We start from the raw sequence: 19395 nt of genomic DNA on the forward strand, positions 1-19395 counted from the left end.
AGAGTCAGGCCCTTAACCGACCGGGCCACCCAGGTGTCCCACTTCCCAGCGTTTCTCAGTTTCTTAGCAACTTCTATCCTGAAAACCCCATGGGTGTTTATTTACCTCTTTGTCCATATATAAGAGATGGGCGGGGCGGGGAGGGGGGGAGGAGAGTAGCCACATGGGTCATTCAAGACGTGATGTGTTACCAATATTCCCAGAGAATATTTCCATAGTTTATTTTAATTTCTCATTTGCCTTTTTTTTTTCAAGTTTATTTATTCATTTTGAGAGGGAGGAAGAGAGAGAGAGGCAAAGAGAGAAGGGGAGAGAGAATCCCAAGCAGGCTTTGCACTGTCAGCAGGGCTCGATCTCACACATTGTGAGATCATGACCTGCGTTAGACGCTTAACCAACTGAGCCACCCAGGTGCCCGAATTATTCACAAATAATTGCTATTTGTGACTGCTCTGACCTCACAACCTCTGAAGTATTAGCACAGGTCCCTTTGCAAGAAACTGACTTACCAGAAGGCCCTTAATGCAAGCAAGTCCTGGCCCATGGAACTTTACCCACTGAGGGAGGTCAGGAACATGGGAAACACTAGACACTATGGGAGCTGAGTGGACCACACATCCCACTTTGCCCCATCAGAGCCAACATTCCTTCTCCCTCGTCCTCAGAAATCTGCTGCCAAACCCTTGCAATCCTTGCTGACTGAAAACTAGTGAACGCAGGGCCTGGTGGGGCTCCCGCTTCCATAGGCCTTCCAGATTCGTGGGCTGCTCTCTCTTACAATTTTGAATTCTATTGTTTATTTTAGGATAATCTTGGCAAACCGCAGCGGTTGAACTATGTATCTTGCAGTTGGGCAGAAAACCAGCAAGTGTCGCTCTAATTTTTTTTTTTTTTTTTTTTTTCGTAGGCTTTCTGGAATTTGGATCTGGTATTGTGGCTTGAAAGGTGGAAAGTGCACGCACACACATGTGTGTGTGTTGGGCGTAAGGGAACGTGCTCCAGTGAATGCATGTGGGCAAAGGGCCAAAGCCACATCCTATGGAACTCTGCAAAGGTTCCTGCCATTATGGAGGCTCTCTCCCATGAACACAATGATTCCCAAGGTTATCCCTGCTGACGTGGGGGGAAGTTCTATGTTTCTTGTCCCGTTGTGTTTTTGAACGCCCCCTGAGTGCTATGCTTTCCTTGGCTGATCATGTCACGATGGCCATGCTCACATGTTGTACTACATAACCAAGCCTCGATCATCCCTGCCATTACTACAGGAACCAGCCCCGGCAAAGCCATTACGATCTCTAATTCTCCTTCCATCCATCCTGGAGCCTAGCCTCCGGCGCTGTCTCCTCAGGACTGAGCTCTGCCCAGAGGTGACCATTCCTGGAGAATTGTATAGCTGAATCATTTCCTTTGTGACCATTTCCAGGCAAGCATGGGAGTAGAGGTCTACACCATTTGGGAACACGTAGAAATGAAGAGCTCATTTACTTGAAACGTGATTGGGACTTCTATCTGTCCCACCTCCTTCTCCCCATGAAGAACAGAGAGGCAGAAGTAAGAGTTTTAAACTACAAATAAAAAGAAGGGATGTCAAAGAGTTAAAATATTAAAAAGAAACCCTTGCAACCCTTGAGTTCCTTTCGGAACTCAGTAAATAAACGGTTTCTGTGTCACAGCCTCTTGGTTCCTACCTTCCTGATGGTGAGGCCTGTTTTGGTTCTCAGCCCTTACGAAGACCACGCAGCCCACATTTCCCGAGGAGCCTCACGTGCTTATTGTGTTTTGCTCTCTCTCTGCGATCAGACTTCACTTTGGAACGTATGGTTGCTGTGGCTATAGCCGACTTTAATATGGATGCGATTTGAATAACAGTTGTATTTTTATGAAATGCACACAGCACGAGAAACACACACACCTGCACCTAATTCATAAACAATCACCTCCTTGGGTGCAAACCTCCACCATCTGCTCACTGAGGTAAAGGGTCATTAGGAGCATAGACTGAGCCAGCTGTAAAACTTCTTTCCAGAAGATTGCCAAGTAGTCGGAATAAACACAAGTTAGACAATGCAAAACTCTTAACGTATATTGGTCTCGGAACTCAAGCACTGAAAGAGCTAATGCATAGGGAGCTATACAACACACCAAGGGCCACGAAATCCACGGTAGCAACAACAGGAACAATAAACCGTGCCATACGATTATTAAAATCTATTCTATTGTGCCCAGAGAAGTACCTGGTTAAAGCTGTTAAATACAGTATATGACAGGTGGGATCTGTTTTCAGTGCAATATATCACACTTATATCACATTATATCACATTTGGCAAGTGATGGATATAAAAAAATATATTTTTGGCCTTCAAAAAAGTGGAATAAACCAACATGTAAGGCTTTTCCCGATAAACTTTAGAAGATGCAATTAGCCGTTGGGTCTGCTGGGATCTAATAAAGAGCCTCAATCACGCTTCCTCTGCCTACTCGGTCCACTGAGCTCAAACCTTAGCACGAACTAATAGCATCTGTGTGTGTGTTTAGCATCAGGAGAATTACATCTCCTTCCATGCATTTCTTATAAATATTATTATCCACTTGAAAGCATCTGCATGTTACAATTTCCTCCCTGTCTTTTCCCACTGTCCTTTTTTTTTTTTTTCTCTCTCTCTCTGTCCCTCTCTCGTAGCTAAGAAAATACCAGGAAGATACCAGACTTTCCCCCTGACTTATTTCAGTTTCCGTTTTGAGCCATTTTTGTATTCTCCATGTGGCAGTGTCTGAATAATTACATTAACATGTAATTAACAAGTAATGCAGTTTTTAATGTTTTTCTCTATCTTTTTCTTTTTTCCTGTTTCCTTCCTTCCTTCCTTCCTTTCTTCTTAGAATTCACTGAAGTAGTTCCTAAGTATTAGCCTTGTACCTAGGAAAGCTTATTTTTGTGTCCAACGTGTGAAAAGGAACAATGCCTCTTTGAAATTCTATTTTACAATACAGACAGGGAAATTGGGCCTCGGGGGACTTGAGTTTCACTTAAATACTATACACATTTAGTATCACACAAGAGGTTGGGGTGGGGCAGCAAATAAACTTAACAATGACTTTGAGTCCGTCCTTATGAAAGAAAGCTTCTTCCCCTAATGAAACAGTCTCTTCAGCATCCGCTCCAGGAAGCCTGTGGAGAAAACAGTTTACCCGTGGCTTTGGAAGGACTTTTTTCAGAGCGCATCCACTGTCCTTTAAGGAGTCGTATGGGTGGATTTTCCTGTTGTTAGTTGAGCAACGAGTAAGCACTGGATGTATTTTCCAGGGATGAGCTGGTTGTTTCTGGGGTGGAGACATTGTACGTGCCTGAAAAACAGAGCAGCAGCTCGGCCTTAAGGACAAGATTTCCTGATCACTGTGGTGTGAGCCCCTCCTAATGGCCCAAGGGGAGTTCTAGCCCGAGAGCCAGGGAAGCTCGGCCATGCCTGGAAACACACCCATGCCTGCCCTCCTCCCAGGACCCAGAAGTGCCAGAGAACAAAGCTGTTGTTCTCAAGCATGCGCGGCAGCCCACGAGACAAGCGCTAACTGCTTCACATCAAACCAGCAGCCAGATTTCTACAAAGGCCAGGGAGATACGAACTCTGGGCAGCCCTCCACATGCCACCACATGCACGGGCCTGGGGACATCTGTGTGAGGGAACCTCCCTGGCCCCCTGGGGTTGGAGTGACTTGGGAAGGTCTTGGGAGTGACTTGGGAGGGAGCCAGAGGCTGAGCTGAAAGGTGAGGGTGGCGGTTGGGGGCAGGGAAGGGGAACAAGAAAAGAAAGGGGAAAATTACAAGGGAAGAAAAGACAGGACTGGGAAAGAAGCAGAAGTCAGGGGATGCTAATGAAAGTGCAGCTGAGGGGGCAGCCACGGAGCAACCACAGGGGCTGGTGTCAGCGGGAGGCGGGGACTGAGCACAGGGCGAGTGAGGGTGGTGTTGGGCAAGGAGGGGACACAGTGCCTACCCTACCATCAGACTGGTGAGCTGCCACTGCTAACAAGGTTTCCATCACTGCCTGGGGGGCCCTGCGCGGCTGCTGACAACATAAACCAAAGTTACAGTGATTACGGGACCCTCAGGTAGGCCAGTAGGGCGCTGCGTTAATGACCTTCGAGGGGTCATTGAATGGCAGTGACTGGAAATCTCAGGCCCTGGGACCTCAGGAGCAGAGACCCAACTCCACCTTTGACCTGACTGATTCAAAATCAAAGAGCACATTTTATCGGCCTTGCATATTGTGTCATTCTGATTCGGTAGAATCATTTCGCAGAGTTTTAACCCGAGCGCGAATGGTCAACACGTTCCAGCGACAGTGCTGGCCAAGTGCAGTGGTTGTACTACACCCTGAAGATTTGATAATTTCACACCAGCTGCCATCGGTGACTTGCAAAATCGCAAGTGAAGGTCCTCCGGTTTCATGAGTAACGCATCAGGTCGAAGCAAAAAAACACCCAAGTCCTCCGGAGTTTTAACAAATGGTAGGCATTCTCAATTGATTATATAGGAAGAGCCTTAGTCTGGAATAATGACGCTTTTCTAGATTCGGCATTTGTGAGATCTGTTCAGTTTCAAGAAGCTGGAAGGAGTTTTGGTGCTTATTTTCCTGGGGGTAGGGGCATAGCGGGCAGAGGTTTCAACTTGCCAGACTAGCTGAGACCCATTGCTTAAAGTCATTCACATTATTGATTTTATACCTCCAAGGTAGCAATTTAACTGTGCATGTTTCTAATAGAATAGCTAACTTGGGTGATTCCTCCTCTATGCATGCACGGTTTTATACATGCCCACATGTAAAACAACCACACTCCCCCCACCCCCAAAAAAAAGAAAAAAAAGGGAAAAGAAATCCACAGCATGTGAAACTGTAGTAGTTTTCTAAATATATTTTTTTGCCGTGCCTTAACCCATAAACATGACCTGCCTATTCTTATTTAACGCGAATAGCAATGAACTCCGCATTTGACAAGGCTAGCAATTTACAGTTCCCACTTTTGTGGTGGATACAGTTTTGACAGCTCTCCACAGGCTTGTCTAGATTCTCCAAATCTTATCCTTTTTAAGTTATTATCAGTTGCCCGCTGAAGGCAGTTGCTCTCTCTACAACCTGCTGGTGGTTTGGGAAATAGAAGCGAGTTCCTGTATTTAACCTCTGGCCCAAATGAGGCTGTTCATGGTAAACGCCATGAAGTGGGAAAGTAGGGGTGTGAGAGTCCGCATCAGGGCAAATTTGCTCAAGTCAACCCAAACTAAGTACCCCAGGGAGTGAGCTAGAAGTCACTACGTACCTGTCTTACCAAACAAATTGTTAAATCTTCTTGATATCGGAGAACTCATAGAAAATACTGGTGTAGATGAACTGAGGGATGTTGACTGAAAAAGAAAAAAAGACAATTAGCAAGCAAATGTTAAACCAAAGCCCTGTTTTGATTCCTCTTTTTTTTAGTTTTTTTTTTTTTTTTTAACGTTTATTTATTCCTGAGAGAGAAAGAGGTATAGCATGAGTCGGGGAGAGTGAGGGAGGCACAGACTCCGAAGCAGGCTCCAGGCTCCGCGCTGTCAGCACGGAGCCGGATGCGGGGCTCGAACTCACAAACTGTGAGATCATGACCTGAGCCAAAGCCTGACGCTCAACTGACTGGGCCACCCAGGCGCTCCACCAAAGCCCTCTTTTGATTCTCTCTGATGGTTTGTTTGCTGCCCTCTAGTGGTCACTGCCTGCATCTCTCATTCCGCTTGAAAGTGAGCCTGAAAGAGCATGAATTTCAAGTTCAAGCAAATCAAGTAGGAGGGCCACCTTGAAACATCGGACTCTCACCAGAATTAGGAAAATAACTTTCAAATATGTGTTTTACTGTTCTATAGGGTTTAGTGTCTTCTGACGTGTGAAAACAGTCAACCCTGAGCGCAATCGTTATTTTCCAAAACGAACTACCAACAATCTCTGCGTTATTCCTCACATTCTGTTCTCTATTGTCTTCAATGTCCCCAGAAAACTTCTTGTTTCGCACTGAACTTGGATTTTTGACCTCCAGCTGGTATTGTCTGTGCTACCTGATCCCTACTTAAAGATGTGGGACAGCATCTTAGTGAAAGCTCCGTGGCTGACTTTAATAGGCAGAATCAGGTGAGACGCACAAGCAGTGGAATGATCTATGGTGAATCAGGCTGTGGAGAGGGAAGGGTCTGCCAAAGTCCCTGCAAAGGAAGGACTTGCCTTTGAGTGCTGTGAAGACCATCTTGACAGTGAAAACTTCTTCAGCAAGGCTTCCTGCACCTGCAATTGTTTAAAGGAAGCCCTGGTAAGTTCAACATGCCACAAACACTGGACTTTTCTGGGAGCACGAAACTGTGATTGTTCTTACCTTCTGATCCCAGAGGCACCCAAAGAGTAAAATGAATAGCCCCTGAAAAAAGAATTGGCAGGAAGTACATTTTAATCTTATGATTTTATGGTTTAAAATTATGATTATAATTCAATACGATTTTAATCGTGTTCTATTGTCCGGCAACATAGGAAGTATTGTTACCCTGGCAATGAATTCGTACTACGTCTTCCCACTTCTGTGTTTATGGAATGGGTCTGGTAGATAATAATGTTCAAAGGGATTCAGTAGGTCCACACTAAGAGACCTTAAATGTTATAATGTTATAAGGATATCATTCTATTTCCTTATCCCCGCCCCTTTGTGAACTGGAGGTCCTATTGGCTATGCTGTTAAGTACATCTCTTACGTCTCCGTAGGGTTCACATAATTGTGATGAAGACCTGGAGCATGGGGTGACATTATCAATCCCTTGTAGTCAAGCCATACTATAAACTTCATTAGATATGAGCCATATAGTTTGAGGCCATGGGCCTAGCAGAAGTTAGGATCTGGCATGAGCATCGGGGCAATGTCTCAACTTCACCTCCAGACCCACTGCCCCCTCACCAGCTCGTGAGGACCTATGCTTACCACCCATCTACTGGTTGAATCAGAATTAAGCATTGCCTTCCTTGTGCTCCAAACGCTTGTTGTCTGTACCTCTGCTAAAGTTCTTCTAACAATTGGACTTATATTATAGTTATTTATGTGCTATGTGCTATGTGCTATGGGAAAGCAAAGAGTGTGTCTTTTTTTTTTAAGTTTATTTATTTATTTTGGGAGAGACAGAGACAGCACGAGTGGAGGGAGGGGCAGAGAGAGAGGGAGACAGGGAATCCCAAGCGGGCTCTGCACTGACAGTGCAGAGCCCAATGTGGGGCTCGAACTTACGAAACTGTGAGATCGTGACCTGAGCTGAAACCAAGAGTTGGACGTCTAACCGACTGAGCCACCCAGGCACCCCAAGAGTGTGTCTTTTTCATTTTAGTATAATACAGCAGAATGTTTACCTTACATAGGACATTCATTCTTCCTTCTTCAGCAAATGTTTCTAGGGAACTTACTATGTGGTACATAGCACTCATTTTATTTAGCAGATGGTTATCGAGCACCTACTCTGGGTCAAGTTCTTTTTTAGGTACTACTAGGGATACAGCGATAAGTGAGATAGAGGTTATCCCTGGCCCCACAAAGATAGAGTTCATTTAATGCTTGTAGAAATTTAACTGGAGAGATTACTTGGTTTTATAGTGGTATTTTCAATTAGGAGATCATAGGTGGCATCCTGATAATGTTGGATAAATAGCAAAATCCTGTGTAGGGAAGGGACTTTCCTCTTACGTGTATTATCAGGGCTTTTCAAAGAGAGTCATGCATGCAACTAAATTATAATACCAGTGATAAGAGGTATGAGGTTCCATGGGAGCTGAGGAATGTGTCCATTCTATATCACCGAGTGCTTGTAATTACTTCTCTTTAGGGCTCTGAACTAAAATCCTTCCCCATTCCTACCCCTGTTTGTGTTGCTATCATTAATTTGTCCCACCAGGACAGATACTTCCTGAGAGCCCTGTAGAGTGGAACTTACCTGAAAGGCATTGAGGAGAGTGAATATGATATGGAACACAGCATTGCTTCCTTGGAACACAGTGGCAAGACCAAATCCCCAGGTGAGCCCCAAGAGCGGCGTGAGGACCCCAATGCTCTTGCTGATCTGAAACAGACTACTCTTCTCCTGCTTGCTTGGCTTGTCCCCGATGGAAGGTCTCAGGATCTTGGAGATGACCACAATCGTGATGGTCATGTTCACCACCACGATGATCAGTGCTGGGATGACGAAGGCCAGCAGGGCCTTGGTATCCTCCCAGTTGAGCCAGCAGGCATTCTTCCTCGTGTAGACTTCTTGGGGCTGGGTGGCCCCCACTGTGATGACCGAGATGACCAGAGGGCAGCCATAGCCAAGAGAAAAGGCAATAGTCTTCTGAATGGACTTGCTTGTGTCATGCAGGATGAAAACCAGGCGGTAAAAGAGCATGAGGCCCAGAGTCAGCATCCAGAAAAAGACACTGAGGTAGAAAAAGTGGATAAAGAAGGTGGCGGCCACACAGGCTGTCTCGTTGAGTGGGTGATAATGGTTATGAATGGCAGCGGCTACAATGAACCAGCTGTCAGCCACCAGAAGGGAGGCGGCGATGTTCACTATGCAGATGTGGCGCATATAGGAAGTCCGGTTCTTGGTCACTGATTTCCACACCACGGCTTCCACGACTAGACAGGCTGCCAAACTCAAGATGGAAAAGCACAAACCAATGTAGGAAATGATGTCCAGTAGTATTTCCAGGAGAGAACCAGGGTACGGAGAGTCAGGGGACATGAGGATGGAGAACGACGTTAGGTGGTCACAGACGCAGGAGACGCTGTCCTCATCGACTTTGTTCACGTAACACCCACTGCTGTCCCACCCCCCTGTGTGGTTGGCAAGGTCGAAATTCCAGAAGACACATCGCGGTACCGCACCTGAAGGGTTGATGTTCTTAAAAGTCATTGAGATACTGAATGGCAAAGTTATATTGTGGCTGACGGTGGTTGTCATCACTAAGCTGTTCGCAAAATTCTTTCCTGGAACATCTTGGGCGAGGATGGTTTTGAGAGTTGGAAAAGCCACAGTGACAATAGATGAATCTCGCTGCAGGTTTCCCAGCTGGCAGTTTTCAATGGCCACATTACCCCACAGGTCTGAGTCTGAGAAAACAAAGCTCTGTTTGTAGGCTTTTGGATGGCCAGGTTTTATCACCACGCTCCTCATCTGCACATTAGTTTGGTTGATGGACAAAACAGTGCTATCTTCTGGCCGTAATGCTCGGGAAAATCTTTCCACTGAATCCAGTAGCTGTGAGCTCTGGTTGGTCTGTTGCTGTTGTACCACCTTCCACGTACTCAAGATGGGCTTGCTGAGAATTGTGTTAACCGTAGACAGAACGTGCTGTAATTGACATGGCATGGGGTCAGACCAATCAAATTCTTTCAATCATAAAAGGGAGGAAAAAGAACATCTCCCTGGAAACTGGTTGCATGGGTACAGGTAAGAGGAAAGGAGAAGAGAAAAATGAGGCCTCGCAGGCTGTAGGGACCTGTGTCCCACCTTCTTACGACAGGGAGTTAGCAGAGGATGTGTCCCCAAGGCTGTGAGACTTTGTTAAATATTTACCAAGAGTCAGCCCCAACACCCACTGAGACCAATTTAGCAGGCTGGGAGAGATTAGTGGTTTTATTTTCCTTTAAATCCCAAGCCTGTAAAGGGTGATAGTTTACCGGCAAGGGCAAAGTAGTTTCAAAAAACCCTCTCCAATGCTGAGCACCAAATTGTTGGCAAAGGCATCATTCTTTTTTTTTTTTTTTTTTCCTGAACATTTTGATTTTCTCTCCCATGAACTCGGGCTTGTCATTTTCCATTTGTGCTTTCTCTCAATATAATTTCTTTGCCCTTCTTTGCCTCGTTCTGTTCAATCTGAAACTATGAGCCTTGTAGTTCGTCGAATGGTGGCCCCCCGAATAATCTGTCCCAATACCCAGACCCTGTGAATGTGACCTTCTTTGGGGGAAGGGTCTTTGCAGATGTAATTAAGTATCGAGAGGAAATCATCCCAGAGTAGCTAGGTGAGCCCTAACTCCAATGTCAAGTATCCTTTTGAGACACAGAAGAGGAGAAGACAAATAGGGAAGAGGAGAAGGCCATGTGAAGACAAACTCGGAGGGTGTAATGAGGCAGCTGCAAGCCAAAGAATGCTGGAACTACACGGAGCTGGAGGAGGCAGGGAAAGACTCCCCACTGGAGACTTCAGAAAGAACGTGGTCTGGCAGACACCTTGATTTCGGACTGCTAGCTTTGAGATCTGTGAGAGAATAAGTTCCTGTCATGGTGAGCCACCCAGTTTGTGGCAACTCCTGGGGCTCCTTGTAGCCCCAGGAGGTCCACATAACCTCCTTGGACCCTTGTTGCCCAAGCTGCTTTCCAGATGCCTCCGGCTGGGTTGCACATCACGGAGCACTGGCAGGAGATGGGATGGTGGGAGAAGAAAGAGGCGGAAATGTATTTTCCCACTACCCACCGCAGCCACGCCCTCGCCCCTACACACATGCTGTCCTCAACACATCTGTGGTACTGGTTCTGTTGCTACCGCTCGTGATTCCTCCTCTAAGGCTTAGTTCTCCCTCTGCTGTAGCTACGCTCTTTCCCCTCCTTTCCCCTTTAGTCCTCAGGGTAGTACTGTCTTCCATTCTTTCCTTTTTGTATCCCTGGTTTTACCTCTTTAAGTATTTTTTTTCATTAAAGCCTCTTCATTTGAACTCTTCACTTGAATCCTGGGTGAATTTTCTTTCCTCTCGGAACCTTGACTGCTTCAAAGTTCATGTTCAGTGCTAGAGCGCTGAGACGCCCACTTTGTACATAGTCTGAAAACCTTTAATGACTGGTTTTCTTAGGAAGCAGATACAGATTCATTCTATTTTCATGAAGAAACTAAGATGGGGATTCACTAAAGAAATCTTCTTAAGTGCCCCAAATGAATACTAGAAACACTCCCTGTGACCCGAACAGCCACGGCTGGCAGAGCATGCTACCTGACCCTAATATCCAGTGTATTTTTCTGGAGAAGACAAAGAAGGGGCTGCAGTGGGGGAGGGGTAGTTATGTTTCTTGACTACACGTCCCAGGGGGTGAAAAGATGAGACCCAAAGCTCCTGTAAGGCCCCAGACAAACTCACCGTCATCATTTCTGAATTCACTTGGGTTGGAACCGTTGAGAGCAAATCAAGGATGTTAATGATGGCTCCCAGGCTCCCAGGAAATGAGCTGACTTCATGTTTCACCTTGCCTGTGCTAACAGAAAGATCCTTTAGGTACGTCGGGAGTTTCGCATCCTGATAGGGGCTCTTGATCAAAGCCTAGTAAAACAAAAGCCAACACAGACAAAGGGAAAACTTGCCGGTTGGTCTGGTCATCAAATCCTGCTGATCTATCATCCATGATGAAAATCTCTTACATCCATGGTTTCCTTTTCTCCATTCCTAGAAGTACATCCTATAAGGTAATTTACTTATCTCTTAATTTAATCTTTGTGCCATTCAGACTAGAATATTACGTAAGTCCTCACACATAGAAAGGGAACAGTAAAACGCATGTTAACCTGATGACTAGTTTTTTTTTTTTTTTTTTTTTTTTAAAAGGAGAGTAGATGTGGTTGTTAGACAACTAGATTAAAATTGAGTAAATCGTCACTTGGTGGTCTGTATGGAAGCCACGTTGCCACTCTGCTTTTTCTCATCGCTTACCTTGCTGGCCATTGGAGGGGTGACTGTCCATCCCAATTTTCCTGGGACAGTTCTGTTTTATATCTGCTGTCCCAGTGTAATGATTACTAGTGCCCTCTTTTGTTTTCAAAATGCATCCTGGTTCGGATGATAAATTATATGGTCACCCTATCTATAATGATCACACTTCTGTTTTCTAATTAGCTAACTACCTATATTATAATGACACAATTAATTAAACTACTTATAATTAAAGATTTCAAATTCTACCTCCTCCATAAAGAACTTTGATGAGTATTCCAACCTAAGGGAGCATCTTCCTCTGAATGCATAAGTGTTTGTTATTTTACATACTTTACATTTGTGACATTTCTGTTTGTGACAATGTCATCTTGTGTTTTAATTTCAATATCTCTCCAATTAAATTATAAGCTCCTTAATATTATGAAATGTGTTATATTCCTTCTGATATCCTATAATGCCTCACATAGCATAAGCCATATAGGTTGGCGCATAGTAGGTATTCCATAAATATATATTGAATGGATAAATGAAATAAAGCATGATAGACCAACATGCCCCTTTTCCATTGAAAATGTATCTAGGTATCTAGAATTGGGACCAGGGCCCAACAGGGAGTTCAAGTTATAATATTTCTATCTTTCTTGATTAGGAAAATTCATATCACTGATGTATCCTTCATCAAGGCCCAAATCAGATGCCAAGTTTTTCAAGCAGACCTTTCCCGATTATCCTAAGCAAAATTAGTGTGTATATAACTACTCAACTGGATTATGTTCTCTAGAAAATCAGAGACCAAGTTCTGATTTGGTCTCTTTACCCTGATAGCACCTACAATAATGCTTTGTGCCTAGTAGGTATTTTAATGAATTTAGTGTCAGGCAAGAAAAGAGACAGAAGATGATCAGAGGAGACACAAATCAATATTACCCCTTTTCCTTAATTCTTCTTCCAATGGTGAGAGCATTTGGAACCACTTGGTTGATGATATCATTAATTATAACCACTAAGTATAACTACTAGTTGCCTCATCAATGTTGACTTATTGTAATTCATTAGGATTTGCATTTTACGAGTCTCTACTCTAAGCAACTTCAGTATGAGGTCACATTTATTTTGATGAAAAGAAATTTTTCCCTACCATATGGCAGTAACCTCTCTTCTAGGTAAGAGAGGCAGGCTAGTTACATCTCCCATTACTATAGGGTTCCCTCTAAGATTGAGGAAATCTCAGACCTGTAAAAGCATAAAGCCCAAGTATATATATTTTTTGCACCAATGAACCTTATTTTTTAAGTTTCTCCTTTTTCTGAAAAGATTAGAGCTACTTGCTTGATATCAAGATTATTCAAAGGGGATCGGTAAGAGAGGATAATTCTACCTGCACCTTCAAGGTAATAGAAACAAGGCACTGAGAAGTCAAGGTAAAAAGGTATACAGTTGGTCCTAGGGCAGAATGCATATTTTGTTGTCTCCATATTTGTGTGTAAGAAAAATGTAAAGCATTTCTAGGTTTGCATCTTCTTTGGAAATAAATAAGTAAAAGTCGCTTTGGGAGCAACACAAACCAGCCCAAGGCCCATTTGCTGAGAAATAAGATAAGCTAGAAATATCTCCCCAACAAGAGCTTGGAGTCAAATATTTAAGGATCACCTTGGCCAGCTGGAGAAGACTATTTATTGGGGCAGAGATGCAGTCATTCTTCTTCACCTTCCACTGGGAGCCTACACATTTGTACGTTATGATCCCACCAGTGGGACTTCCAGGGCTGCTGGGAACACTTGAGAACTGGCACAGTTTCTGGATGACTTTCCCAGGCTCCCCAACACCTATTATGGGATCTTGGCACATGATGTTCTCTCCTGCATTAGGAACATGGAAATAAAAGGGACTGTTTGAAAAGGAGGAGAAAAGATAGTCGAAATAGGGTCAGGCCTAGGTAGAATATTGATGTTGGAATTCATTTTTTTCTTTGCTTTCAATGACCTTTTCAGAGTTACCCACTTTTTTATTTTGCACCTGACTTTTCAAAACCCCTCTTTGTGCTTTCAACACAAATCTGACTTTAATCTGCACTTGCTTTTCCTAACAGAACTTATTTCCTCTGTGCCTCATCACCATCTCCAGTCCGCAGGAATCTTCTCTCCGCTGCCTGTAAAATCTAAAGCATGGAAAAATGAGAGCTTAATGTGTGCTCATCTGGATAAGAGATAATCAAGTTACTAGGAATCTTCAGGAACATAATGCCTAATCCAAGGGATTCTCAACTTTGGCATATTAGAATCACCTGGGGATCTTGGAAAATACCAATGTCCAGTCTTACTCCTGCTCAAATATAGGAAGCTCTTGGGCTGGGATTTAGACATTGGCAGTTTTTTAACTTTCCCCGGTGATTCCAGTGTGCAGTCAAGGTTGAGACGCACTGCCTTAATTCAAATATGTAATTAATGGTTGGAATTCCAGGCACCCGTGACCTGAATATTCTAAGCAATATTTGTAAACATTTGTTCCTTCTGGCTTCCCTTAGTGGTGACTCCTTTTCGTGTCTACTCAAGACCAGACTTGCATGGGAAAATGACATTTGTTGAAGAACCTCTAATCTCCAGGGGACCTTGATTCTCTGATGAGCAGATCCCTTTCTCACGAACTTACAAATTTAGCATTAAGTTCTCAGTCATTGTATAAAGTCTTGAAGTACTAAGTAGTTTCTACTAGGAAAAGGAAGTGGAATCACACCTGGGATGAGGAAAGAGGAGAAGAACAAAGATAAGTCAGTAAAACATGTCAATGCCTGGGTGAAGATGCGGCATGGGGGACAGTGAAGAAGTGGCCTTGGTTACCCCCCCAAGAAGAGGTGTGCTTAGTAGGGTCAGGGGACAGTGACTCAGAGAGATGGGGAATTCTAAATTCCTACTTTGATGTCCAGGGCTCAGTCACCAATACACGTGAAAATGACCACAAATCACTAAGTAAACCCAAACATGATTCGTGATAGAGCTATGAATCCCTTGGATATCAGAGGTGCTATTACAGAGAAGGGTTCTGGGGGAGGGGATTGCTTCTTGCAGAAGCCCAGGACCATCCTTTATTCACTTGCCTCTCTGATGCTCCTGAGGAGAGCTCTTGGTCATGGGCCATTACAGAAATGGCCACAAACCATGGCCTTCAACCTTGAAAATACGTGGGGTGATATTGGCCCAGTGATGACAAAGGATGACAAAGATCGTTGCCTATTTTTTAGATTGATTCTTTTCATGTAGCCCTAATAGGGACACTTTTCCTTTGCTGAAAGTTCAAAGATACTGTGTACTTCCCAGTACAGTGCTTAGCCTCCCAGACTCCACTGAAATAGGGCTTCGTCCACAAGGTTTTCTTGATTGTTTGCTCCCTACCATCACTAGGAGAGTTAAACCTGGAAGCCTCTTTGGACTGCCCACAGCATCTCGAGTTCAGCCCTTACTGCGTTAGATGTAATAACATTTTTTATCACATCCATCTTTTCCCTATGCCTGAGGCCAGTCAACATGGCTTAGTTCTTTTCAAATCCCCCACCGGTAGCCCAAGGCCTGCCCCATGAAGGTGCTTAATACATATTTATTGAATGGATGAATGAAGGAATGAATGACTAAATGAATACCTTGCTCATGACTATAACGTTTTAAAATAATTTAAAATGCTCTTACCAGGAACCAGGTTAAGCTTCATAGAGGGGCTCTGGACTGAATTATTAGCAGCATTGGTAAAGTGACAAAATATGTTGAACTTTTTTGGACACCGGGAAACTGAGCTTGCCATGAAATTATATTTGTAGCACACTTGCTTTCCATTAACTTCTTTTTCTGAGATAGAATTATAGAAAGAATTAAGTCACAAGATGAGTCTCCAAAGCACACATTTTTTTTTTCAGGTAATCCAATATGGATATGTGTGTCCAGACTTTTCCAAGGAATGTGCCACATTCATTTTTTGATATGGGTTTAAAAATGCCTCTAGCATAGAAGTAAGTCAGCCCATATTTACACTGTGTTCACCTCACCTTTACCTCTACCATTCATGACTCCAAATCTGTGCCCATACAGTTTGGACAATCAGAATGCCTTTCAGCTTCTCTCTCCTCCTTCTGCCTGTCCAAATCCCAGCATGTCCTGTGCGTTTATTCTGTCTTGCCTTTACCACATTGGTTTAGAATCACCTCTTTATGGACCAGTCTCCTCCATTAGACCATAAAGTCTTGGAGAGAAGGTATCTGGTCTTACTTATCATTGCATCTCCCAATGCCTAGCTGAGTATTTGGCACACAGAGAGCCTTGAATGCACGCATGTTAAACATAGAATGTTGAAATGTTTAAATACTTCAGTATGCAGATTGATTCTAGACCCTCCTACCATACAGCCTTCTCTAAATTCTCATCTTAATTGGGTCCTGCTTTTCTGAACTTCTAGTGTTCTTTTGATCTGAGTTGCTCATTTTAGAAATGTAATGCTATATCCATTGTCTTTTTTGACATGAACACTTCCAGCTAGATGTTAATATATGTGCCCCACCTTCTTTTGTCTTCTTTTAATTGACTACTATAGTGTTTTGCATTGGGCATGTCTCTATGAATAGTTGTTCAACGAATGAATGAATTGAGCTTGTAAATCCTTCAAGAAGGTGTCTGTGTTTTGAGATTTGGGGTTGTGAGATTTGGGGTTGAGATTTGGGGTTGGATTTGGTTGACCTTAATCTGTAGGAATCCTGAGGTCCATGGATTGAGGGTACATCCTACCTTAGAAGATTTGCATTTTTTTGGCAGGTACCATTGGGTGCTACCAGTAGGCCACTTTAAATTAGTCACTCTTCAGTGTGGAATTCCTGGACCCCATAGGTAGTATAAATTCAAACCCCAAACCTGAGTGGGGGCAAGACAGTTATAATTCTTAGGGGAAATTTTTGCCCACCCAGAAATGAGGCTAAGCTCTTAACTCTGGCAGACAAATTTTGTTTTTCTGCTTATCCTCTTACTGAGTGAGCATCTCACCCTTTGAGGGTTCTGACATTGTGCTGGTGATATAGGGTGCCTTAAGATACTGCCTAGAGAGTAAGGCCTTTTCCGGAATGTCCTTCAGAGCCTTAAAACCCAAGGTGCTGCATTTCTGACACTGGCAGATGCCTTCAGAGAAGGCCCAGAAGTACTAAAACATTTCTATTTTTTTTTTTCTTTATGCTCTTGGCCTCTTACTTTCTTGAATGCTCAACTGTGCATAGTTAAAAGGATTTTTGAGGTACTTTTGAAGCATGCTGATTCATAGCGTGGGGGGAGGGACTACCAGAATTTCTAGTCTGATGTACTGAGGAAGTAGAAGGCCTGTGAAAGTATTCTAGCACTGTCTGCGACAGCTCCCAGTAAAACCAATGGGCTTCATTCACCCTCACAGACCCTAAAGATTTTGCCACAAACCAACAAGCCATGGGTCACACAGCAAAACAGAAGGTATTAAAGTTTTGTGGGGTTCTCTCTGTTACGTTCTGTCTCTGATGCAGTCTTCATATCTCTTTACCTCTCTTTTAAGATGAGATGTTTAGACTCCACATGAAGGAGGTGTGCCTCACAATGCAGCAATTACTGTCTTACCTGCAAGAAAGGATAGGGAATCCATTTGGAAAGTGACTTTGTAGTCTTCATTCTCCTGAATGCAACACTTGAAGTGATGGGAACCTTTACATGGAATTGTAGCTTCCAAGGGATCAACCATGATGTTTGGCTCCAGAGGCAGCGGGTAAACAGTCACATCTTTTGTAGCGACACTGTATGAATTCTTATATCTAAATATGCAATGATAGGTTCCTGAGTAGAAGGAAACAAAAATGAGATGGAGTGTAGTCACTGCTCCAAAATAGCGTTTGCTGGGAAGGTTAAGAAGAGGATTAAATTTCCCTGTCAAGCACGGGCAAGGGCACATCATACCTTCCTCTGGACATTGGACAAGGGAATGTTTGATCACCTCTCCTCCTGGGTTCTCTATGTATTTGAAGGACCAACCAATAGCCTACATAAAACTCCAAATAAAATTAAGTGGCTTATCCAAAGTTATACAGCCTGTTGGCTGTGGAATTGCATTTGAAGCCAGGTTCTTTCCCAATACCTACCCCCAAAGTTCTTTTATTAACCCAGGGGGAAAGATGGGAGTTTTGGCGTGTGCTGAGATGGGGTGTTCTTTGAGGGGAGTTGTCAGCCAGATGGAGCACTGAGGTGTTGTGATGTCTCCTCTCCCCATCTCTGAGTGAGTGGTTTCCTCAGGTTCCAGGGCACCATGACACCACTAAAGAGTGTGGGAGGGGCAGGGGTAGGCTAAAATTCTTGAGGGAGCTTCATCTGTGGGCTCTGGAGTTAGATGTATGATGCCTGACTCCTATCTAGAAAAGTCTAACGATGAGAGGATGGCTGGCTTTGCCAGAGTACAGAAGGAAGGCTACAGCAGGAGTAGCCTGTGACCCTGTGCTTGGTGAGGCAGAATAGACTGTGCACAGTACTTGGGTTGAGCTTCTGGAGAGGATCTTTTCCCAGTGGACTTTATGGCAGAGCCCATCAGAGGATGAACCACCACCTGAACAGGTGCCATGAAGACAGTGCAGGAAGATTATAACAGTACCTATAGCTCAGTAAGACCCTTTGATTTTCTTTACATTCCCTCTCTTTGCCCCAACTCTGGGGTGGCCAGAGCAGCAACTGGCCAGAGGAAAAACAGCTAGAACAAAGACCGAGAACAAACCCCTTTCAATTTCTGTTGGGAGGAAGGGAAGCTTAAATTCAACATAAAATAAAAGTGTAGTCAGTTCAGACGACAATAGATTTTTTTTTTTTTTTAGTACCTGAGTATAGGACTGCTAAATAGTTTATGTGACTGGAAAAGCTATAGCTTCTTCTCAGTTACGGCTTCTCAGTAGGAACGAGCAGTTGGACAGAGTAGATATAAGTCCAGCGTGAGAGAAAAATACTCCCATTTCCTGACTGTATTCTACCAAGGCCAACCAAACAATGACTAGCTCTTTCTACGATGTTGCCCAGGCCTTATATGGACAAATAGAGATGACCTGGGACTTGGAGGACCTGGACTGATTAACTTTATGGTTAATGAAAGGCTTCAGAGTAGAGCGGTCAACAAAGAGTTGGCCACTGGAGCCAGACAGTCTCAGTTTCACCCTGGATCTGCCATTTATCAGAGGTATAACCTTGGGTATTTCACTTATACTCACTGGCCCTCAGTTCCTTCATCTTTAAAATGGGGACACTAATACCACTATCCTCTAGGTTTATTGTTTTAATTGAACTAACCCACTTAAATACTTAGCACTGTGCCTATCACATACTAAGGACTCATTAAATGTCAGCTATTATTACAACCATTCTATCAAATTCTCTTTTTTCCCCTCCAAATATTTGCATTTCTTTCCAACATGAATAATGTGTAGCGATAAATAGGAAATAAAAATGCTCCCTTCTTTGGAACCAGGCATATAAATCCTTTACTTAGATTTTTTTTTTTTTTTTTTTTTTACATCACGATCGGGTGAAAAACTCTAAAAGTCTGGTGAAACTACTTTTAAAAGCAGTCCTCTTAACTTCATGGCAAGAGCACAGGCTCTTGAATTGGAGACGAGTTCCAATCCTGTCTCTGCAACTTAAGATG

General features: G+C 43.7%; 1 protein-coding gene across 5 annotated transcripts in view; it reads right to left on the bottom strand.

The window, feature by feature from the left end:
- Positions 1 to 1816: 1816 nt before the first annotated feature.
- ADGRF5 (adhesion G protein-coupled receptor F5) overlaps positions 1817 to 19395 on the bottom strand; it is a 98195-nt gene continuing 80616 nt past the window's right edge. For all 5 annotated transcript variants that reach the window (XM_042986517.1, XM_042986514.1, XM_042986516.1 and 2 more), the window contains 9 exons: positions 17340 to 17552; positions 15408 to 15563; positions 13378 to 13586; positions 11158 to 11337; positions 7982 to 9376; positions 6391 to 6432; positions 6243 to 6302; positions 5314 to 5398; positions 1817 to 3345 (listed from right to left, as the gene is read on the bottom strand). In XM_042986517.1, coding sequence (XP_042842451.1) covers positions 3266 to 3345; positions 5314 to 5398; positions 6243 to 6302; positions 6391 to 6432; positions 7982 to 9376; positions 11158 to 11337; positions 13378 to 13586; positions 15408 to 15563; positions 17340 to 17552 — 2420 coding nt within the window. In that variant the 3' untranslated portion in view covers positions 1817 to 3265. The remainder of the gene's footprint in view (positions 3346 to 5313; positions 5399 to 6242; positions 6303 to 6390; positions 6433 to 7981; positions 9377 to 11157; positions 11338 to 13377; positions 13587 to 15407; positions 15564 to 17339; positions 17553 to 19395) is intronic.

Source organism: Panthera tigris, chromosome B2 (genome assembly GCF_018350195.1).
Source record: "Panthera tigris isolate Pti1 chromosome B2, P.tigris_Pti1_mat1.1, whole genome shotgun sequence".
Taxonomy (NCBI): Eukaryota; Metazoa; Chordata; class Mammalia; order Carnivora; family Felidae; genus Panthera; species Panthera tigris.